The sequence below is a fragment of the Doryrhamphus excisus genome, chromosome 4 (genome assembly GCF_030265055.1).
Source record: "Doryrhamphus excisus isolate RoL2022-K1 chromosome 4, RoL_Dexc_1.0, whole genome shotgun sequence".
Classification (NCBI taxonomy): Eukaryota; Metazoa; Chordata; class Actinopteri; order Syngnathiformes; family Syngnathidae; genus Doryrhamphus; species Doryrhamphus excisus.
This window is the reverse complement of record NC_080469.1, coordinates 15,613,410-15,634,943: the sequence shown is the minus strand read 5'-3', so window position 1 is coordinate 15,634,943 and position 21,534 is coordinate 15,613,410. Positions and strand designations below refer to the sequence as shown.

The 21,534-nt window shown below is 41.1% G+C and overlaps 1 protein-coding gene across 2 annotated transcripts in view; it reads left to right on the top strand.

Annotated features, from left to right (window-relative positions):
- The window catches only part of gpat2 (glycerol-3-phosphate acyltransferase 2, mitochondrial), an 83,256-nt gene that overhangs the window by 50,967 nt on the left and 10,755 nt on the right, over nt 1–21,534 (top strand). The window contains exons 4-20 of one of the 2 annotated variants that reach the window (XM_058070386.1): nt 326–421; nt 967–1,046; nt 1,779–1,889; nt 2,241–2,363; nt 2,734–2,833; nt 6,161–6,294; nt 6,954–7,053; nt 8,202–8,326; nt 8,806–8,898; nt 10,367–10,439; nt 12,214–12,296; nt 13,278–13,405; nt 13,499–13,569; nt 14,382–14,542; nt 15,243–15,346; nt 20,075–20,259; nt 20,748–20,825. In XM_058070386.1, coding sequence (XP_057926369.1) covers nt 326–421; nt 967–1,046; nt 1,779–1,889; nt 2,241–2,363; nt 2,734–2,833; nt 6,161–6,294; nt 6,954–7,053; nt 8,202–8,326; nt 8,806–8,898; nt 10,367–10,439; nt 12,214–12,296; nt 13,278–13,405; nt 13,499–13,569; nt 14,382–14,542; nt 15,243–15,346; nt 20,075–20,259; nt 20,748–20,825 — 1,845 coding nt within the window. Of the gene's footprint in view, nt 1–325; nt 422–966; nt 1,047–1,778; nt 1,890–2,240; nt 2,364–2,733; nt 2,834–6,160; nt 6,295–6,953; nt 7,054–8,146; nt 8,327–8,805; nt 8,899–10,366; nt 10,440–12,213; nt 12,297–13,277; nt 13,406–13,498; nt 13,570–14,381; nt 14,543–15,242; nt 15,347–20,074; nt 20,260–20,747; nt 20,826–21,534 lie in introns of both variants that reach the window. The other variant, XM_058070388.1, reaches the window with a different exon arrangement.

The window sequence follows — 21,534 nt, the reverse complement described above, 5'->3', positions numbered from 1 at the left end:
GCGTGTTCTGTTTTCTCAGATCACTATCATTGATCAGTGGAATTGATTTTTGGAGATTCATTAGCCTGCTGTACCTAAACAGGATCAGTCTGAATTCTAACTAATGCTTCATTGCACTGCACTTACTCATTGGTGGTATTCATTTTACAATTTTACTTACTTTGATAATTGAAGAAAAACATTATTATTATTTTTTGCCACTATTTATTATGCACATGTCTGTTACCATTAATTTAATATAAATTTTGGTTATATTTTGTTTTGCCATTGTTTTCTGTAATGATGACTCCATGTGTGTATATAATTCTTTTTCCTTATGCTTTAGTTGTCATGGGCTTTAAAAATAACATCTGTCCCTGTGTTGGGCAAGTTCCGACCAACTGTGGGCCAATGCTGCCAACAGTGCACTCCAGAAAGTTTCGTAAGTGTGTCACACACAATACAGAGAGAATTGTGATCGAGACAGTCCAAATGAAACCAATCCAATTTTATTGGACAGCATCATATTGTATGGGTGATACTTCGGAAAGGGGTACCGGCAGTGGTGCGGTTGCTTCGGGGGGGCATGACGCACAGACTACAGGGATTTGAAGCTATAACCATATAAAAAAATATACTGCAAACATGTTGAATAACTGTGCAAACAGTGTGGACTACTTTATAAAACACCAGTCGTTTGCAAACGTTTGTCATTAACTGAAAGGGAACAAGTGATACTTCATTTTAATATGTTAATTGGTTAAATAACATTTTTGCTTGCAATGCCACACTGTTGGTACCCCCATCAGGAGAATGACCCACATACAATAAGAAACTAGCCTTTGTACTAATTTAAAAGCTTACGGTACTTAATTGTGGACAGTTCTGCAACTCTTAAATGGCCTGCATAGTTTGCGTTCAAAGATTAATGGTGTTCTGTTATAATGGGTTAATATTGATTTGTTGGTCGACTTTCTGCTTTTTCAGTCAAACCACAGTAAGAAGTTTGGACAAAAACCCTCCCTTGGCTTCCACAACATTCTTGATATCAATGAGACTCACACAAGGTAATGATTGTAATGATTACATTAATAGACCATTAAAAATGAATCTATTGCAAAATTGGAGTGCCTGACTTGCCTGCAGCCAATAGAGGCGCTGTTCATTCAAGCTCATCTGGTTTGTTAGAAGTACGACTGCAGAATTTCATCATATCCACTGGGAAAATAATACTTTAAAATATTGAAAAATAACACTTAATTGATCAATAGTTTTGAAAAAACAAAAACAAACATACAGTTGGTCCCCGCCACATTGCAGGTCGAATTTTGCTGCTTCAGTTTCAGATAATGATGTTTGTGCATTTCGAAGTGAGCCCTAAAAGAACTTTAGGATGGCTCAAAACGCTTGGTTTGAAAAGGCGTGGTAAAACCATTCCTTTGTGACATCACAGAGGGGTGGACTTCCTTATATCGTTCATAGTTAGGAAACACTTGTGACCAATCACAGCGGAATGGGCATGCCTGAAGGCGGGCTGTGGGTGGAATAATAAAACAGACCATTTTGGCAGGAAGCACAAATCAAAGGAAATACAGCTGGAATAATTATTGCGTGTAGCTACTCTATAGGAGTCTACAACTGAATACAAAGGGTCGAAAAATTAGCATAATAGGTCTGGACCTACTATTTAACCGTGACAAAGGAGAGATTACTGTAATTGTTGATTTTTTTTTATGTTGACTCCAATACTAGTGTTGCCACAGACACAAACAACCAAATTTTCTTTGTTTCTTCCGTAGGTACAGAGGCTGGCTAGTGCGGAGGCTATGCTGCCTGCTGTGTGTTAGCGGCCGCAAGGTTGATCCAAGTCCTGTTAACAGCAGGCAGGAGAGGGTCTGTCAGAGCAACAGGTACCAGACATGACAGAGATGGAGGAGGAGAAGAGAGTAAATAAATGATAGGGAAACAAACAGAAAATGTAATGGGATCCTGCTGTTCTGGCCAGAGAGGAAAAACAAAAGGAGAACAGATAAGACACACAAAGAATCAAAGAAAGGAAGTGACTCACCCAGAGAGTGAATGGATTTGGTAACATGGGACTGTCATTATATTTCCCTGTATCTTCATTTTGTATCTGTCAATATAATTGAGTTGAACATTTTTCTAACCCCCTTCACTCAAGGTTAATGTTGTCCAAGAGGGAATGTTTTCGGATGAAAGGGATCTTTTGCTTGTCTAACTCTGCGCTCGCTGTGTTGCAGGGTGAGGGAGGCTCTCACAGCAGACCCTAAAGCGCCTGAGGGGGGTGACAGCCAAGGGCGGCTCCATCCGCTCTCATCATTCCACCCCATGATTAATACCTGCATATCCCCGAGCCTTTTGCGGTGGGTTTTTAATTGTGTGGCTATTATGATTTTCCGGCTCATTCAATTAGACCAGTTTAAACCAACATTGCATGTAGGCATATTGCCATATTATAATATTACATATTATAAGGTTGATTAAGCAGCTCACGTCACACTCTATGGCAAACACTGTGATAAAATATACTAGTCTTAAAATAGAAGAACATATAATACCAAGCAATTTTTAAGATTGCACTGCATTATTTGCCAGCGCAGGACTTCTCTCCCTGTCTGTCCATTATTGCCTTTCATGCGTCATCCCACTCTCCTCCTCATTACCCATTAATTTAAATTTTTATCTTCTTTCTTCTGTGTGTCTGCATCCCCATCACTCTGTGCTTGTGACTAGATGTGTGGGCTGGCTGATGATAAAGATGTTTACGTCGGTGTTCGGCAGTATTCAAGTGAACCTCAACCATTTTGTGGCTTTGCACAGAGCCACTGAAGAGGTACAGTACACACATGCACACGATCTCCTAACTTTATTTTCAGATCATCAAATAGGAATACCATGCCAAGCTTCATGCCATGACTGTTTCAACTCGCTCTGTCACTCTTATGATGTGAAATTAGACCGTGTGCAACTAGCTAATCGTATGAGGATTGCTTTAGTCATAGTTTTACTTCAAGGTGGTCCTTGATTGGAAATTTTGCCAGCCATCTCAGTGTGTGTTTTTTTTAATGTATTTATTTACAAATTTCTCTCACTTGTCTTGTTACATGTAATTGGTTTCATGATTGTTTTTCTTTAAACCACGGCATCAACACAATTCTAATTACATGGTTGGCTAAATACACTCAGCAAAAATAGAACCGCAACACTTTGGTTTTTGTTCATGAGCTAAACTCAAAAGATGTCAAACTTTTTCTGTGTACACAAAACATCTGTTTCTCTCAAAAATGTGTTCAGTTTTAGTGAGTACCACTCCTTTGCTGAGATAATCCATCCTCATAGGTGTGGCATATCAAGAGGCTGATTAGACAGGATGATTGTTGTGCATGCTTGCCTCAGGCTGGCAACAATAAAAGACCACTCCAAAATTTCCTGTTTTATCACATGTCACAATGCCACAAATATTGAGGAAGTGTGTAGTGGACATGCTGACTGCAGGAATGTCCCACTAGATATGAGAGAGTCATGAACGAGTGGTTCAAAACACATACTCGCATACTCGATCTTTCTACCCCTATATAAGTTACAAATAGAAACCAGGTAATATGTCATTAATTGTGCAATCGTTCCTCTAACTACATTTCTATGAATGTGTTAGCTCTGTGGAAAAAGCAACATATGTCGTCCTTGCCTCAAATCGATTTTCCTTTCCCTTTCCAACCCCAGCTGCGACACGGCTTGAGTTTCCCTGACAAACAGGTGCTCAACTCATGGGTAGTCCACAAAGATTTGAGGTTTACTAACTCATCGGTGCTCACTGAGTATTTACAACTCAGTTGTGAACTTGCATGTTTGAGTTCCTGCGCATGTGCTTTGTGACGGGTGACTTGAACGACTCGAGTACCCGTTTCACTTATACGAGTGACTCAAAGGAACTCAAGTCAGTGAAATGATTAAAGTTTCTCATCACCAATTCCCACCGGAGAATTGTCCATGAATTGAATGTTCATTTTTCTACCATAAGCCATCACCAAAGGCATTTCAGAGAATTTGGCAGTAGAGCCAACCGGCCTCACAACAACACCTCACACGTAGCCACACCAACCAGGACCTCCACATCCAGCATTCTAACCTCCAAGATTAGAACAGCCACCCAGCTGCTGCAACATAATTTCTGCACAGTGGCAGAAACCGTCTCAGGGAAGCTCATCTGCATGCTCATCATCCTCATCGGGGTCTCGACCTGACTGCAGTTCCCCCTACATAACAGACTTGAGTGGGCTCAGTGTTCGCATTCAATGGCATCTGACACTTTGGAGAGGTGTTCTCTTCCCGGATCAATCCCAGTTTTTACTGTACGGGGCACATGGCAGATTGCGTGCCCCATGTTGCAAGGAGATCTGTACACAATTCCTGGGTGCTGAAAACATCCCAATACTTGCCAGCATACTCACCGTACATGTCACCCATTAAGCATGTCAGGAATGCGATTGATTGGCATATACGACAGCTTATTCCACTTCCTGTCTAATCCAGCATCATAGAGTAATGGACCGACATTGCACGGGTCACATACAACAACATGATCAACTCCATGCAAATGAGATTTGTTGCACTGCACTTTTCTGACCACCACCACCTTCAATACAGTAAAACTTTACATTTTGGAGTGGCCTTTTATTCTGGCCATGGTGTATGATGTGTATCTGATCACCATCTTGATATGTAACACGAGTGAATATTTGGAGGAAATACGCCTTTGGTAAACTTAAAAAAAAATTTAGGTCTTTGAGTTCAGCTTGTGAAAGATGTGAGATGTGTTTTTGTTCAGTGTAAATAACGCAAAACAGCATAATAGCCTAAATCATTTGGAAAACAATGATGTGAAACCGGTAGTTATTGTACCGTAAGTGAGGTAATTATAGCCAAGGCATTTATTTACACAAAGGGGACAGGGTTGTTAATGGGAAGCAGGCAATAACTGGAAAGAAGCTGTTATTTCCTGAATTTGAAAACTCATTACGTTCAGTATAACAACTTAATTGTTTAACTTTACTAATGATTCAGAAAGCATGAGTAGCACGACCAACCTTTTAAAGCTCAGCCAGAAGGAGGTAAACCTGACGGATGCTGACCACTCTTGTGGACTAAATACAAAACTACATGAAGAAGTTGCCTACAGCCACAGCTGTTAATACCATTTAACAGCTCTAATCAGAAACCCCTGCAGGTATTTGCTGTGCAGCTCCGTCTGAGAGGTTAATTGCCATTCATCTGCGGTATGTCATTAGTAACTAATGTAAAGTAGTGGTTGAGGATGTCTTGACAGTCATCTGGCATTAATTTGTTTCTTTTAGGATAAGGCTCTCCATTAAATTCCTAATGTTGTCACCCCACTAATGCATCGATAAGAGGAAAAATGAAAATGCAGCTTTAGACTCCCAATGAAAGGAATTAGCAAAACACACTTAGGAGCAGAAACCGAACGAGCTGTCAGACAAAAGTACAAACAGCAAATGAAGTGAACTGAGATTTTGGCTCAATTCAATAGAGACATGTAGGCTGCCTCATCAGTATGCCTTGAGCCGCTCCAGTTAGTGCTGCCTCTCCTTTTAACAAAAAAGTAGGTTTTAATGTGCAAGATAGTAAGTATATATATATATATATATATATATATATATATGTGTGTGTGTGTGTGTGTGTGCCTAGATAAGCAGAGTATAATAAGCTGAGTAATAAGTCATTATAAAATTAGGTTATTGTAATGGGTCTAAAAACACTTCCCAATTCTCTGCCTGCTTGTTTTCATTGCTTTTCATTATCATAGTCAGAGAAGATGTTTTATGTCTCTGCTTATAATCAAATGTGTGATAATGGTATCTTCATTCTCTACATTGCTACTAAATAGATTCTGTTCAGCGGGACTCAAAAATGTCTCACAGTTGTCACAATATATTATAGTTATACATTCTTCTACTAAACCATGGAGATGCGTAGTTGTAACATATGTATAGACACTAAAAGAGGATAATTTTGCCGAAATGTAGTCCTTCCGCACCTAATTCTGACAATACTCCACCTTGTTGAACTAAATATAACCTTTGATGAGAACGTCCCATGAAGAATCTGTATTATGTGAAGCTGCTTGTGTTCTGCAATGCAGGGATCACGGCTTGTCTACACGTACGTGCGTCAAAGCATGGTGGACAGCGCTGTCCTCGCTCTGGTTCTCTTCTGCAACGACCTGAGAGTCCCCTACACAATTTGTCCAGTCCAAATCAACAACTCCTTTCTAAGGTACGACGTTGATTTAACAGGGATGCAGATTTTTTTTTCTTGTGCATTTTTTAAAAATAATTTGAAATATCCGACTCGTCGCAAGTCCTTGAATGCATTAACACTACGTTCTGATTGGATGAAGGGAAGGGGCAGTGGGGCCAGTGTGTGCAAAGAGAGACGAAAAAGCCGTCTTGTAAGCTATTCATAACTCTGAATACGTCCCTTACAAGAAAAAATCTTGGCAAAAAATAGGGTGTAATTCTGAATGGACATATTCCTTTTCCTTCACTGCCAGTGACGCTGGCTTACCCATGTGTTTGGGAAATTATTAAACAATGTAACGCTGAAAGATATTTTCAAAAAAATGGAAGCCATCCACACATGGAGAATGCTGGAACATCAGAAAATGAGATCAATGCCTCTCTCTGCAAAGACCAACTTTTGTTTCCATGCCAGTACCGATTAGCGCTGCCAGGAATTGCTGTGCCATAGCGGAAGTTACAACAGGGATGTAGCCCATAGCTGACCACAATCAATAACCAGTGCCAAGTATTACAGCATTACTTAATCGATTAATCGGTTATGATGCCCATCCCTAATCTTGATTGCTTATCATGTCTGGTGATGTCGTGTGTGTGAAATGACTAAAAAGGTTAATGTTCATGTTAATCCTTTAGATCGATCCTACAGAAAGTTGGTGTGATCCTCTTGCCACCATTTGCAGCAACGGAGCAGGATGCTGAAATGGACAGTATATACTCACCTGTCATGACCTCTGTAAGTGTGACTTGTTGTTCTTTTTTTTTTTTTTTCCAGTGATGAGCTTTTCCCCTAATTTGTCTCATTTTCTGCATGGTCGTCTTCTACTTATATTCTCTTTCCTCTGAGTCACCGCTTTGGCCGCACAATCTATTCCGGCCTGACAACTGGAGCGGTTCCTTATTAGCTGCGTGTCTTGATACATACAAACGGCCTGTTCATAAGTGAATGGAAATGAAGGTCTGGGTCATGAATCAGCGTAGTATGATGCTAATGCCTTTTGCTGGTGGAAAGTGTCTTAATACTTGTGATGATGTAAAATTGCTGGTTCAGCACAGATACCTGGCCATGTAATTTATCTTAGTGTACAGTTGTTCTTTTCATCCCTACACAGTCAGCTCCTCAATCAGAATGAAAGCCATCGTTTAAATGTATTCACTATTCATAATTAGTTTCTTCCCCCTCATCGCTCACTACTTGCGTCCCCTCCATGTTGCTTTTCTAACATTTTCTTTCTGTTTTTGTGTCTAGTATAGAACCCTCCGTGCTTTGTATCAGTTATCTGAGGATTAGTTTCATTTGGAGGTGTAACTAGCTTTATTAAGATCAATATATTGCGATACAACTTCATAAAAGCACTTTCTCTGTCATCAATCCAGAAAGCTACAACCTGAGTGAAACATACTTTTCAGGTTTCTTTATGAGAGATGCCACACCCATTTTGTTTTCCTCTTTGTGCATTCATATGAGTATACATATTGGATTGTTTATTGTTTTTATTTCAGTGTTAATAGACCTTATATTGACTGCACTCCAGTTTAGCAGCTGCTCTAACGAAATGTAATATTCATTTCCTGTGCATCACTCCCATAGTGCCTTTTATGTCTACTTTACTTATCCAATTTGCTGTCTACATTTTGACTTTTTGTCCCTCAGCTGCCCCAAACACAGTTTCCCGTCCTCCTCCGAAGGCCTTGACCTGTCGTTTGGCTAATGTATGCTTTAAAAATGCATGGCAGGCATTTCATGCTAATTGCTCCCTACTGTGAGGACCTTCAAGACCTTCACCTGTGCCATCGTTCTCTCTGCCTTTCTCTCCTTCCATCTTCAGCTAGTACGTGAGCTACTACACGAGGGCCAACCATTAAGTGTTGGTGTGTCTGCAGAGTCTGGTCAAGGGGGGCAATGGCTGGCTCGCATCAGGCAGCTCATCAAAGACGGATCTGTCCCTGATGTCACTCTGGTCTCTGTGGGCATCTCCTATGACCGTGTGCCAGAGACACACATGCAGGTAAATGGCTGTAAACACACATCACACTCTCTCAACCATCCCAGAAGGCCATTTTATAAAAGCTGTCTCTAAATGTAATGTTAGTTTGGAGGCTACATTTAAAATGTTGGCAATGGAAGCGCGGACAACTTTGAGAGTGTTGGCTTTTGGCAGTCGTTTGTTGGGGTGAGGATTTCATGTTATTTTGAAACATGATGCTGTTGCTTTTCCTGAAGCTTTTGCCCTCTGTTATCTGAGAGTAGGCGTAACTTTCGGCTAATTGCCATAAAAAGGTTCACACCTCATCGTTCAGGGTGCACACCGTACTGTACACACAATCCCCCTACATACACTCCCTATGTGTGACTGTTTTTCCATCATCATACACTCTGCTCATTAGCGGCACCACATAATGTGCCTCCTAATGGCGGCATCTCACGATGATATCATTGCCAAGATTCTGTGTCATGCACTTGTATTGAAGTGTGTCTCCTGCACAGGTTGGCTGGCTGTTGCGGTGGCTGTTGTCGCTTCTTTGGAGGAAACCAGAAGGAATTGTTCGGATCCATTTGGCCCAACCGTTTTCTCTCAAGGTGCACACAGCTTCAAGAGCGCGTCTAGTCGAATGCTCATGATTCACTGCAGCAGTGGTTTCCATCTTCTGTGGGTTTTGACCCCTAAAATGAAGAGCTGTCTACATTTTCCCCCTCATAAGGATATGAGTTATGAACTGTTCAATCACCAAAGTTATGGTCGAGACTTGACAAAATCACATAAAGTATCATATGAAGCGGATGGCGGCTAAGAAGATAAGAGATTTTGAGATTAGTGTCTCCCTTATTGTCAGGGTATAGTACACAACCAGCAAGTGCAAACACAGGAATATTTACACCAAGTGCAAATGTGGGAATATTTACAGGTAGAAATGAAGGTGTTATGCATGTAAATAATTGCTGGATATGTCAGGCTCAGATATTTGTACAGCTGGTTACAGGCATTTAACCGGCCAGTATGGAATTCTATCACGGTTTCACAATATAAATACAGCTCTACAGTGAGCCATTTAGAAATAACTTTATTTAAAAGAGAAAGCAGTCATTTTTAAACAATATATTAGAACAGGATGAAAGTGGAATATATTAAATAAATAAATAAATAAATAAATAAGAGAAGCACTTTGGGAGCGCAGACCTCCACCAAGCGAGAAGCTAGTTGAGAAGGGACAGCACAAGGGGGGAATCCAATTAAGACACAATTAAGTATATACAAAGTCAATTCAATAAAAAAGTAATAAAGTAACAAAATGCAGTTGTCGACTGACTACAGCACGTCCGTACCGGCACCGCTAACACGCATACGCCTGTAGTTTCAGCACATCGAAGCCAAGTTCCGACTATGAGGAATAACACTGTACGTGACAAAGTATTTGCACGTAGAGGCTGCCCTTGACCTCCACTTTCCCTCAAATTGCAGCGGTATGACAAAAATTTTGGTGGTTTTGAAATTATGAGTTGTTCTTACCGTGAGATACAGCACCTTGACATAGGTAAACAGCCCAAGTCTACTTTGTTATAAATACAATGCCAGTGTGAAGGACAGAAAGGACTGGTCTCTGCCCTAAGCTTGTGGCCATAGATGAGATGGAACATAGCTTGATAAGTAAATTGAGAGCTTTGCTTTCTGGCTCAGCTCTCTCTCTCTCTCACCACGACGGTTCGGTAGAGCAACTGCATTATTACAGCAGACGCTGTGTCAATCCGCCTGTCCACCATTGGCAAGACCTAACTCGCAACACGGATGGTGCATGCAGATTCTGATCCCAGAAGTTACTGGGAAGCACATTCAGCTGCAAACCGCCAAACACTGAAGGTCACAGCCTAATCAGGACTCTATCATGCGCGAATAGCAGAGAAGAGAGCTTAATACTTCCATTAAGTAGACCCTCAATGGCTTGACTTTGCTTCGAAACTCTGTCCATACAAATAATTAATAGAACCGGTGACAAAGAACAGCCTTGGTTCATTGCAAACAAGCTCGACTTATTGCCTGCTCCTGTTGTAGAAGTACAGAATTGCATGTGATAACCTGCCACCACACCCATACATCCGGGACACCCCCCAAAGGACACCTGAGGGTGAGTCTAATGCCTTTTCCAAGTCCTTAAAGTATGTGGGCAGGCTGAGCAAACTCCCGTGCATCCTCCAGTTCACTTGCAAGGCTGGTCCAATTTTCCTTGATCAGGGGGAAAACCACATTGCACATCCTGTAGCCTCGGTTTGACTACTGATTAGGGGTGCATGATAATTATTGGCCTGATAAGTAATTTGATTAACATAAGCAAATGAAGAGCTCCTTTTTCTGTGACATGCTGCAAACGGCCTGTTGTAAGCTCCGTTGAGTTCACTTGTAAACAAACATTGCGTCGATTGTGTGGGACTTCTCACTGTTTTATAGGAAGACATTTTGCAAGTGCTCTGAGAGCTCTACCAACATTTCGTGATGAGGGAATAAAAGCTTCAACACATAAAAATCTCAGCATCTCTACGAAGCCCATGGCTTGTTTCTCTCGCCACATCGTTTGAGAAGTGCTAAAAGCTTTGCCAGAGACAACACGAAAGCTAAAGGGATCTGTGATTTCATCATACAAAAGGACTATTTTGTAATGAGTCGTGATGTCATGATTATTGGTAAGGACAAATCTAAAGGTACAGTTTGTCAAATCCAACTTCGATCAGTCGTTCTTACCTCAGGGTGTGAACAAACAACAGTTAATCAATTTTGTTTTTAAAAGGTCATCAGTTATTGGTATCGGTCTTTAGAAGCAGGCTTGAAAAAGAAATATTGCGCGTCCTTACTAATGATCGCGTTCTTTTCTACAGCACTCTGGAATAGACCTTCCTACGGAGGTTGAGGAGTGTGAATGCCCATGTAGTTTGAACACACCCTCCAGTCACCATTACTTTAAAGAGGTACCGCCGTCCCAACGTGTCAACCAAGATGGTACCCCAACATCCAGAGCCATACTTCAGGGTGAAACTCGTGCACTGAGGAGTTTTATGACTACCTTCGACACATGTGATGGACATGTCCACGTTGGTATCCTCAGACTCTGCTTCCTCTACGGAAGGCATGTCAGTGGGATTGAGAAGGGCTTTGAAGTATTCCTACAGTATTATATGCCCAGTTTAAGTCAGCAGGCCTCCGTGGGTGGACCGGGCACTGCTTTCCCTTTCTGAGGTGTTGGAATTTTAGTCAGAAGTTTCCTTAAGTTCTGGTGTCCACAATTGGGTTTCTGGGTGCATTACGCACAAACAGCAGTCAAGACCCTTTTTCCAACCTGAAGGCGTAGAGAAGTGAACCTCTCATCCACCGGGATTACGTAAACACGAGTTTATTAATAAGCCCACACCAGCTCGCCACCTCTCCTCTGCCACAACTTTAAAGTAGAACAAGGTCCAGCACCTCTTGATATGTTTGCTTCCAGAGCCTGAACTCTCGAATGCTGGTGTGGTGCATGTAAATATCTGTTGGATGTATCAGTATAACCCTAACCCTAAGTATGAGAAGTGCATCAAATCAATACGAAATATCTTCTGTATATACAGTCTATCAACCATAGTGCATACATTGGTTGATCAATGATTTCGCTTTTATTTCATTTTGCATTTAGAAAAAACGTATCAAGGTGAAGCGCTCTACAAATATCTCACGTTGATGAGATATTGTAACGTGTAGGTAAATGTATCTACCTCAGCCATGTGATGTATTTGAATGACACTAATATAAGAGCTTCTATTTTTAATAAATCACTGTTTTAGCACATAATTCACAATAATATAGATTAACAGCTTTATGACTCTGAGGGTGTATTTTGATAGATTCTCTGTGTGTACGTGTGTGTTTAATAGGAGATGTGTGACTCAGGGAGGTGCAGCGTAGTTGAATGGCGCCCTCTACAGGACCTGCTGCTGCCTGTTATTCTTAACAGCAGGTAATCCAGGCCACACACATATAAGCAATAGTGAATTTGAGGTTTGTATTGTCAGCTGACCATGATATTTGTGCTTGACTCTTTTTCTATGCATTTTGAAAATGAGAATAATAAATACACACCTTTGTATCCTGCAGCAGTGGGCTGGTGGGTCAGGTAACACAATGAACATCCTGAATGAGGTTGCATGGCACAGCACAGTAGATTTACTACTCACATGGTTAATTCTTTTGAGAGTGTGTGTGCAAAAAAAAAACTCTCACTCTCAGGGAGCAGAACTAGTTGCAGTGTGCTCTCTCTGCTACACAGCAGGTACAGCCCACTAATTTAAAACCCCAAACAAGTTATCACCTAATCCTTGAGGTTTAGTTTAAATGCAGCAAATCCACAAATCTAATTGAAAGTGATTATGACTGGCACATCTCATTGAAAATAATACAGTTGAATGTTTTAGCTATTGTTGTTAAAACAATGCCCTGTGATTGGCCGGCGACCAGTCCAGGGCGTAACCCGCCTCTCGCCCAAAGACAGCTGGGATAGGCTCCAGCACCCTCGCGACCCTTGTGAGAATAAGCGGTAGAAAATGAATGAATGTTAAAACAATTGCAACACAACTCATTCTAATCATACGTGGCCATCAGTTTATTTTATTTTCCCTTTGTTCCGTGACTCATTGTGCATTTAAATAGCAACAGTGCCACTGAATCAGACTTGGCCACCTGGTTCGGTACTCAACTTGTTGAAGCTTTTTCTGAGAGAAATGTACACCAGCGAGTCACTGTGTTTTCTTAATGTTTGTTGCTGAGCAGGTGTTGTACAGTGGAGGGGGGTTATAGAGTCACACTGACACTGTGATGTGTTGTATAATGGCAAAAAAAAAAAAGAGAAAGGTAGCATTCTACTGCTGCATTTAGGTGACAGATGTCGTCATTTCATTAGGTATTAGCACCCTTATTTAAAAGTGTGTATTTTTCTGTCAAGGACGGAGACCGAGTTTGGTCAAAGGAAGATGTCGTGGCTCTTGCCTTCTCACGATGCACCTAGACCCAAAGAGCAAACCCACCAGGAGAGAGACCTCAACATCGCCATTATTGTCCACCTCATCTTCTGTATGTACACGATAATACATGTATAGCCTGCTGGTTTGTAAATGAATCCCCATGATTTGTTTTAATCATGTTGGTATGTGTTCTCTTTCCCAGCTGCAACCTCCTGCATGGCTGTGATGTCCACCAGTCTGCTGTCCAGTCTTCTGTTGTACAGACACCACAAGGTGCATATCTCCTCCCTGCATATATGTGCCAGTACCAATCTTATCCACCAGTGTCAAATCTAATTTAATTACAATGGAACCTCTAAGGGCTATTCAACTAGCACACTGTAGGGCAAAGCTAGCCCATCAGTGACATCAGTTCAAAACTTAGGGACTGACATTTTTGCAGAAGATCCCTAAAAACACCATTTGTGTCTTTGACTTTGCAGTATGTACTTAAAAACAATAGATTGGTCCTGTAATATAGAGCATCTTTGACTAGTGTGCTGCAAAAATACAGTACGTCCTTGGAAAAAAAAGACAGCAGAAAGCTCCTCTTGTATAGAGGATCGATGACTAGGTCTTTAACAACATTCATTCATTCATTCATTTTTTACCGCTTATCCTACACCCTGGTCAGCCAATCGCAGGGCACATATAGACAAACAACCATTCACACTCACATTCATGCCTATGGACAATTTGGAGTTAATTAACTTAACCAATTAACCTAGCATGTTTTTGGAATGTGGGAGGAAACCGGAGTACCCGGAGAAAACTTACGCATGCACGGGGAGAACATGCAAACTCCACACAGAGATGGCAGAGGGTGGAATTGAACTCGGGTCTCCTAGCTGTGAGGGCTGCGCGCTAACCACTCGTCCTCTGTCTATAAAAACAGCAGAGTGCAATTTATTGCCTCAATTTGAATGTGTGTCTTAATGACTGAGGACATTTCTTTAAGGTAGACACATTGATAGTATAAGTTATTATTACTGTGTAGAATACAACTCATTTTTGGCACAAATTTTACCCGTCGTTCTCCTTGACAGGGTGTGAGCGTGTCAGTCCTGTGTCGTGACGTGGCCTGGCTTACAGAGGAGCTCTTGTTCAGGAACAAAGATGTCGGCTTTGGGGGTAGATTAACGGAGGTTGTCCACTATTCCCTTGCTCTGCTTTCTCCTCATCTCATCATAGCCGCCGCGCCGTCAAGGTTTGTTATCTAGAAAACAGTTACCGGGGAATATGGCAGTCATTGTATTTCCTCAAAAGCTGACCTCAACTCAATAGACGCCAGGTTTTAATTAATAGTCAGGTGTGGCATTCACTTAAGCAATTACACACATCCCTTTTTCCATGACGAAAAGAAAAAACGACCTCAGACACATACATGGACGAAGGGATTATATTGCTAATCCAGACAGCGGCATCTACTGAGTCATATACACATGGTGATGACACTGCAGTGTTGTGTGTCCAATTTTATCCCACCATACACACCATATTTGTTCACGCTCGGTTTTACAGGTTTTTTTTTTTTCTAACACAGAGGTCCACTGATGAATGGGCTTATATTTGCTGTAGATTGCCTACATTCAGTAAATGTGGATGTATGTATCCGAAAGTCCTTGGGAGTGCTTAGGAGTGTGAGCACAGAGGAATGGGTGTACCCAGAGGAGGGCGGGGGTGGAGTAAATTAAACAGACCGTTTGGGTCGGAAGCAGGAAGTTTATGCAAACACTGCAGAAAGAGGTGCAGAATCTGGAAGATCTAGAAAGCTTCCTGTGCGTGTTATGGTGTGTAGCTGCTAATCAAAATGAGCATAATAGTATATAATATATAGCATAATAATATTTGTGAAAATAAGGTCATTTCTTAACTTTCTTGGTTGTCTTTTCATTTGCGCCCTCTAGAAAAGACCCATTAGTTGTGCCTCGTCCTACTCTCGCTGCCTCGCTTCACCTCAACCAGCAGGCACAGATCGTCACACATGCCTTTATTTCGGAAGCTGTTGGCGGTGAGTGATTTTGCATGCGTGTATTTTGGTAAGATGATAGAACTTTCATTTAAGCCCAAAAGTCATCCTATGTTCTTCTTGCATCTTTGTGTTCGTGGGAGGCTTTGGCTGTGACTCCCGACAGTTGCCATGGCAGGATTTCAAATCCATTTAAAGTTACACCGCTTAATATTCAAAGTGTTTGAGATATAACAAGCACAAGACTGTGCCAATGTGCTTTTTCATGAACAGCCACCAAGTATGTGCGTAGTTGTCATTCGTCAAACTGCAGTTCTGCAGTTCGCTCTTCTCGTTTTCTCAGTGGTATTCTGTCATTATGTAAGATCTGTTGAGATTTACATAAGTCAGTCATCCATGAAAATGGGTTTTTTTTCTATACTTGGACAAAGTCAGCATTCTGAATTTCTGCCATCTCAGCAGAATAATAGCATTATTAGTAAACTTGGCTGCCTTGGCAAAAGTTTATGCTCTGCAATAGGGCTGTTGTGTTATGCTTCACTGTTCTCATTACCATGGCCATTGTGAAAGACTGAACAAAAGTGGCGCTCGTCCAAGGCGGTGGACTTTATGTGAGTAGCACAACAGAGCTTGATTTCACTATCCACATCCACTGAAAACTATATTTTAAAAACCCATATTTTATTGTGCCTTATGTAACTCTGGCTTCAGTGTTAAAACAGAACTTTTTGTATTATGTCATAAGATATGTGCACCCTTATCTCATGTATTTAAAACGTATTTAACAACAGAACACAATTTATTAAGTTAAGTGATTTTTAAAAATATGTATGTTGTTTCCTGGGTTTGTTGTAAGTGAATGTTGATTTTAAAGATAACGAATGGTGCATCTAATATCTCACAATATTGACAAACAGACATTATAATGGGGAATCAAGTCAGCTGTGGTGGCTTTTTCAGTTTTCCGATTGGCCAACATGTGCATGGCAGCCGGTAAATATTTTTGCGTGGACAGAGATTTGTTTTGAAAAGTCCACTGATGTGTGTGGATATTTTTTTAACACTGGAGTGGAGCAAAAAAAAAAATCCATATTCTTGTGGAAATGGCTTAAATTATGCAAAACCTTTCACAGTGTGAGGCGGGTCTCCCCAAAGACTTCAGGAGAGGTGTAGCAGCTTGAAAAAAAAAAACAAAACATGTCACATCAGAGACGTGAAAGAAATATTGACTTAATAATGTTGTGAAGACAGCATCTGGCACAAATGAACACAACATAAACCTGTGTATGTGTATATATTGTATATATACTGTATATAGCGTCCATTACTGACACCTATAATGTCCTTTTACAAATGAAATATACGGCCACTGAATTGTCAGTGTTTTAATGCATGTTTCAGTGATTCAGTCAAACCAGCAAAAGACTGTTTTTTGGGGCTTTATTTTTCACCAACAGGCTGTTTTGATAAGCCCAACTGGTTTGTGGTTTCTATTGGTTCTACAAAACCATCATTCCACCTTCACTTCCACCTAATCTAGCTTTGCTACTCTGTCAAAGGATGCTTCACAATCTTGGTCCACGTACATGCTGTAGCTGCCGGCTCAAGTTTGATCCTCTTTACACTTGTGCCATACTAGGTTTGGAGTAGATTGCTCACATTTTTTCTTTTTCAAGCAGATGGGTCAAATAATGAAAATGGTCTTTCAGAGCCTGGATGTCATCTGTCTCTTGGAGGAGTGATCCACCACAGTTGGTCCTAGAGAGTTAATCTGTTCCTTTTGAGCCTTCGTGTCTTTTCTCTCAGTCCCTCACTGCTTCTACACTGAGACGTTGCAAGATCTTTTTACCCGGCCTGGTTGTAGGTGTCAAAAACTAATCTCAGCTTTGGAAGCCTATACTATATTGTCTGAAGAGATGCACTTGCTGGAAAGTCTCGTCTGAACAATGTAAAAGATGTGAAAGATATAGCCTGTCTTGTCCCAGTACTCACAGAAGGAGAAGAGAAAGACCTTTTGTACTTAAAAGATGTTAAAACTTTTAAGAAATGACAGCAATTGCCGCTTTTGAAGCACATTATTTCCAGGGAAGCTCCATTGCTTTTGATAATGGTTTGTGCGCATGATTCATTATGTCGGCATGATTTATTTTAGTGGAGGAAGTGAAGGTTGTGGGCAGCAGCTATGTGCTGCTTTATGGGTTATGAAACATTGGTTCTAACCTCAATTGCTAAAAATAATAACCCTCACTCACCGGAAACAGGTTTTGCCTCTGCATAGATGCATAGATTTTAATGCTCACTTTAAAATTATGACTTTATCACTATGTTTATTATTGTGGTTATAGAACTGCTATATCTATTCATTATATTGAAAGGTGTTTGCATTATTTCACACATTAGTACTTTGCATTTAATCTACATGGGGGAGGGGGGGTACTAGAAACACCTCTCAATATACAGATCCAGTGCACTTTTACGTAACTGGGAAAACATTTACAACAATAAAGACGATCCTTAACATCCCATACAAGCCAGCCTTCTAAAATATGCACACTCAGCTCTGTTGCTATAATAAAGATTGTTTTAGGACATGCCTCATTCCACCCTCCATTTGCTTATACTACAGCATTCTACTGTTTGAGAGGAAGACTAAGGTTTGGGGAGCCAAAATGTTGTTTTGTTCCTCATGACAAGGTGGTCCGTCATGCCGGAATAAGCATTGCTCTTCAGTCAGTTGGTCTCGGAGGCTGTTTTTTTGTTTTTGTTTTTTTTTACCATTCTTCTTCCATGGCTGTGTGTTCTCAGGCAAAATTGTGAGTGAGCCCACTCCTTTGCCCTTGAAGCAACCCCCCCCCCCCCCCCCCCCCCATGAATAATTTCAGGATGCTTACTGTTTGTATGACACAGGACTGATGGTAACTCTCACTTTTTCTTCTCCAGACAAGCTTTTTCTTCTGAACGCCCCAAAACAGTCAGAGAGGGGATTCATACCTGTACCTGTTGCAGAATACCAGTTTGTCCCTGATGTTTTTCCTGGAGAGATGTGGCTTCTTGGTGCCCTTCTTGACACCAGGTCATTTTCTAAAAGTCTTCAGCTCACTGTGTGTGCAGATACACTCACAGCTGCCTGCTGCCATTCCCGAGTGAGTGGCGGTGCCCTGATTGGTGGTGCCTGATCCCGCAGCTACATCAACTTTCAGAGACATGGCTGATTCCTTCTTCTCAACAATTGAAACTCTCTCCTTGAAGTTCTCGATGATCAGAAAAATGGTTGATTGAGGCGTAATCTTTCTCAGCGCAATATACTTGCCTGTGAAGCCATTTTTGGTCAAAACAGTGATGACTGCATGTTTTCTTAGGTAACCATGATTAACGGAGGAACAAAGAACCACCCTCCTTTGAAAGTTTCCAGTCTGTTCTATTTTCGCTCAATCAGGATGACAGAGTCTTCTTCAGCCTTGTCAACACTCCTTGTCACATGTGTTAACCAGATGATGTCAGCCTGTCCTTTTGTGGCAAGGCTGAAATGCAGTTTTGTAGGGATTAACTTCATTTTCATGACAAAGAGGGATTTAGCAATTAATTGCCATTCATTTTATCACTCTTAATAACATTCTGGATTATATGCAAATTGCCATCATAAAAACTGAGGCAGCAGACTTTGTGGAAATTAATATTTGATGACTATGACTGTACTTGGTCACTCTATCACCTTCAGCTTCCTCTTGAAGTGCACTTGGCATCTTGGAGTTGAGTTTGGGCTCATTGTGGTAGAAAGCTGCTCTGCGGCCCAGTTTACCAACGAACGGTATTAAGAATGTAACGGTACATACTGAAATTCATGTTTCCTTCAATGAACCATAGCTTCCCAATATTGGCATCACTACCACTACTATGCTTGATTGTAGGACACAATTATTACACTACTTTATTAGGCCAGTCATGATAAGCAATAAATCACATGAAAAAAAAAATTGACATACTGTATGCATTTTGCCCATCAGTCACAATTCTAATGTGAAACATCATATTTATTTCCCTTGTGCATTCTACGAAGAGAAAACAAGTTACTTTCTCTTAGTTGACATTCAACGTCATTTTGTGTCAAAATAGGTACATCCTAACAAAAATATATGTTATGAAGACTCCACAAGATGCTTGTTTGCTGTCAGCATTTTTGACCTGAGAAGTCTTGTGCTGGAAGACACAGCTATCGCAGTGAGAGCGGCCATTGTAAGTGTCATCCATGCTGCCGTTGACAGAAGCAGTGTGAACTCCTGGGCAAAAATCAATGCACTGAGGAAAGAAGTTTTGGTAATATTTAAAATCATTCAAATACGGCAAGATACTATAAGTATTACCTTACCATCAATGTACTTCTTAATGCATGATTGCAGCATGTATTTTAAAATGATAAAACATTGTTTTTGTAAAGGACTTTGCAGTCGAAGTAGGTAGGTCCCAATGCAGTGAATTGTTAGATAGCTCATATTAACCTGTTTTCTCTCATTATACTAATGTTGACAATAATATTGTTTGTCAGCAATAATTTGTGGGCCATTTATTGTCCAGCAAAATTTGCTATCCTGACAGGCCTATAAATAGTTTTGTCGGGTATTTTGACATTAATGGCAGTATGTCAAGTCATTTTCTGTACATGTGTGCGACACTCTTGATACATGCTCTGAAGTGACAGAAGTTGTATCAACCTGCAGATTTTACAGTTGTATATGTGTCAATTGCTGAAGTAATGCAGATTTTTTCTCCCAGCTTGTGCAGTGTCAGCTATGCTATATGAGGTAGCTGGCAGTGGCGTCAGCAGCAAGGTGAGATCTGACAGCATCGATGGAGAGAAGGTCAAAGGTGACTTGGAGTTTGATGTTGTGCTCCTGCAGTCCGAGCTGACTGAAAGAGCCCTGCAGCTCTGCCATCTTCTGCCTCCAGGCTTTATACCAGTGAGTTTCAATTCATATCACACAGACACACACACACACAGTCACATCCGGTGTGTCTCATTCAATGGCTGTTTAATGGAGCCGAACAGTGACTCACCCTGCTCCGCTGGTCGTGTGTGTGTGTGTGCGTGTGTGTTTGTATGCCTGTATATGTACATGCTCAATCACACTGACTTCAAGGGCTCAGAATGTGAGCCAGATATACTGTGCCTTTCTCAGCTGGCCCACCTTTCATTTCAATAGCTACTTGTTTCTTTTCTACTCCGCTTACCGATATGTTTCTAAGCCTTTTCCTACGTGGAAAAATACTGCTCCCACACATGCACCCCAATGGCCAACACTGCTTCTTCCTCCTCTGATATAAGCTTCATCTCCACCTCAACAGTCTACGCTCTTTGTTACCTGTACTCCTTTGCTGGTTTTAGATGTAAGATGGGGCAGAAGCTGTTTGCTTCTCTCACCTTTTCGCTGTCATTCGTTTTCTGCAGCCCTGCCAGTCATCCCAGAATTTTGCTTTGGATGCAATTGACAGTCTGGTGCGATGTGGCATCTTGATCATGGAAGAAGTAAGATCCTTTTTTTATTCATTCATTTTTTTCTACCGCTTATCGCGGGGGTGCTGGAGCCTATCCCAGCTGTCTTCGGGCAAGAGGCGGCGTACACCCTGGACTGGTCGCCAGCCAATCACAGGGCACATATAGACAAACAACCATTCACACTCACATTCATACCTATGGACAATTTGGAGTCACCAATTAACCTAGCATGTTTTTGGAATGTGGGAGGAAACCGGAGTACCCGGAGAAAACCCACGCATGCACAGGGGGAATATGCAAACTCCACACAGAGATGGCTGAGGGTAGAATCGAACTCAGGTCTCCTAGCTATGTGGCCTGCGCGCTAACTACTCGGCCACCATGCAGCCTGCTTTTTTTTATATTGCCAAAAATGTATGACATTACATTTAAATTGGAAACTTTTGCTTTTGACTGTATATTATTACTTTTTTAAAAATGGCCCATATTTTCCAAAATGTATATCCCTTTGCATAAAATTTTATGTAGTTATTGCTGTAGTTGTGCCTCAAATCGTTTACCACAAGGAAATTTCCCCTACTCATAAATGTGATTAATTCTGAGTTAACCATATGACTAATGGTGATTAAATATTTTAATCAATTGACAGCCCTTATCTTCTCATGCATGTCCTTTTATGTGAAGTAGGGAGCCAAACGACCAATGAAAACATTTGTCTCCATTTGCAGCCAAAACACAT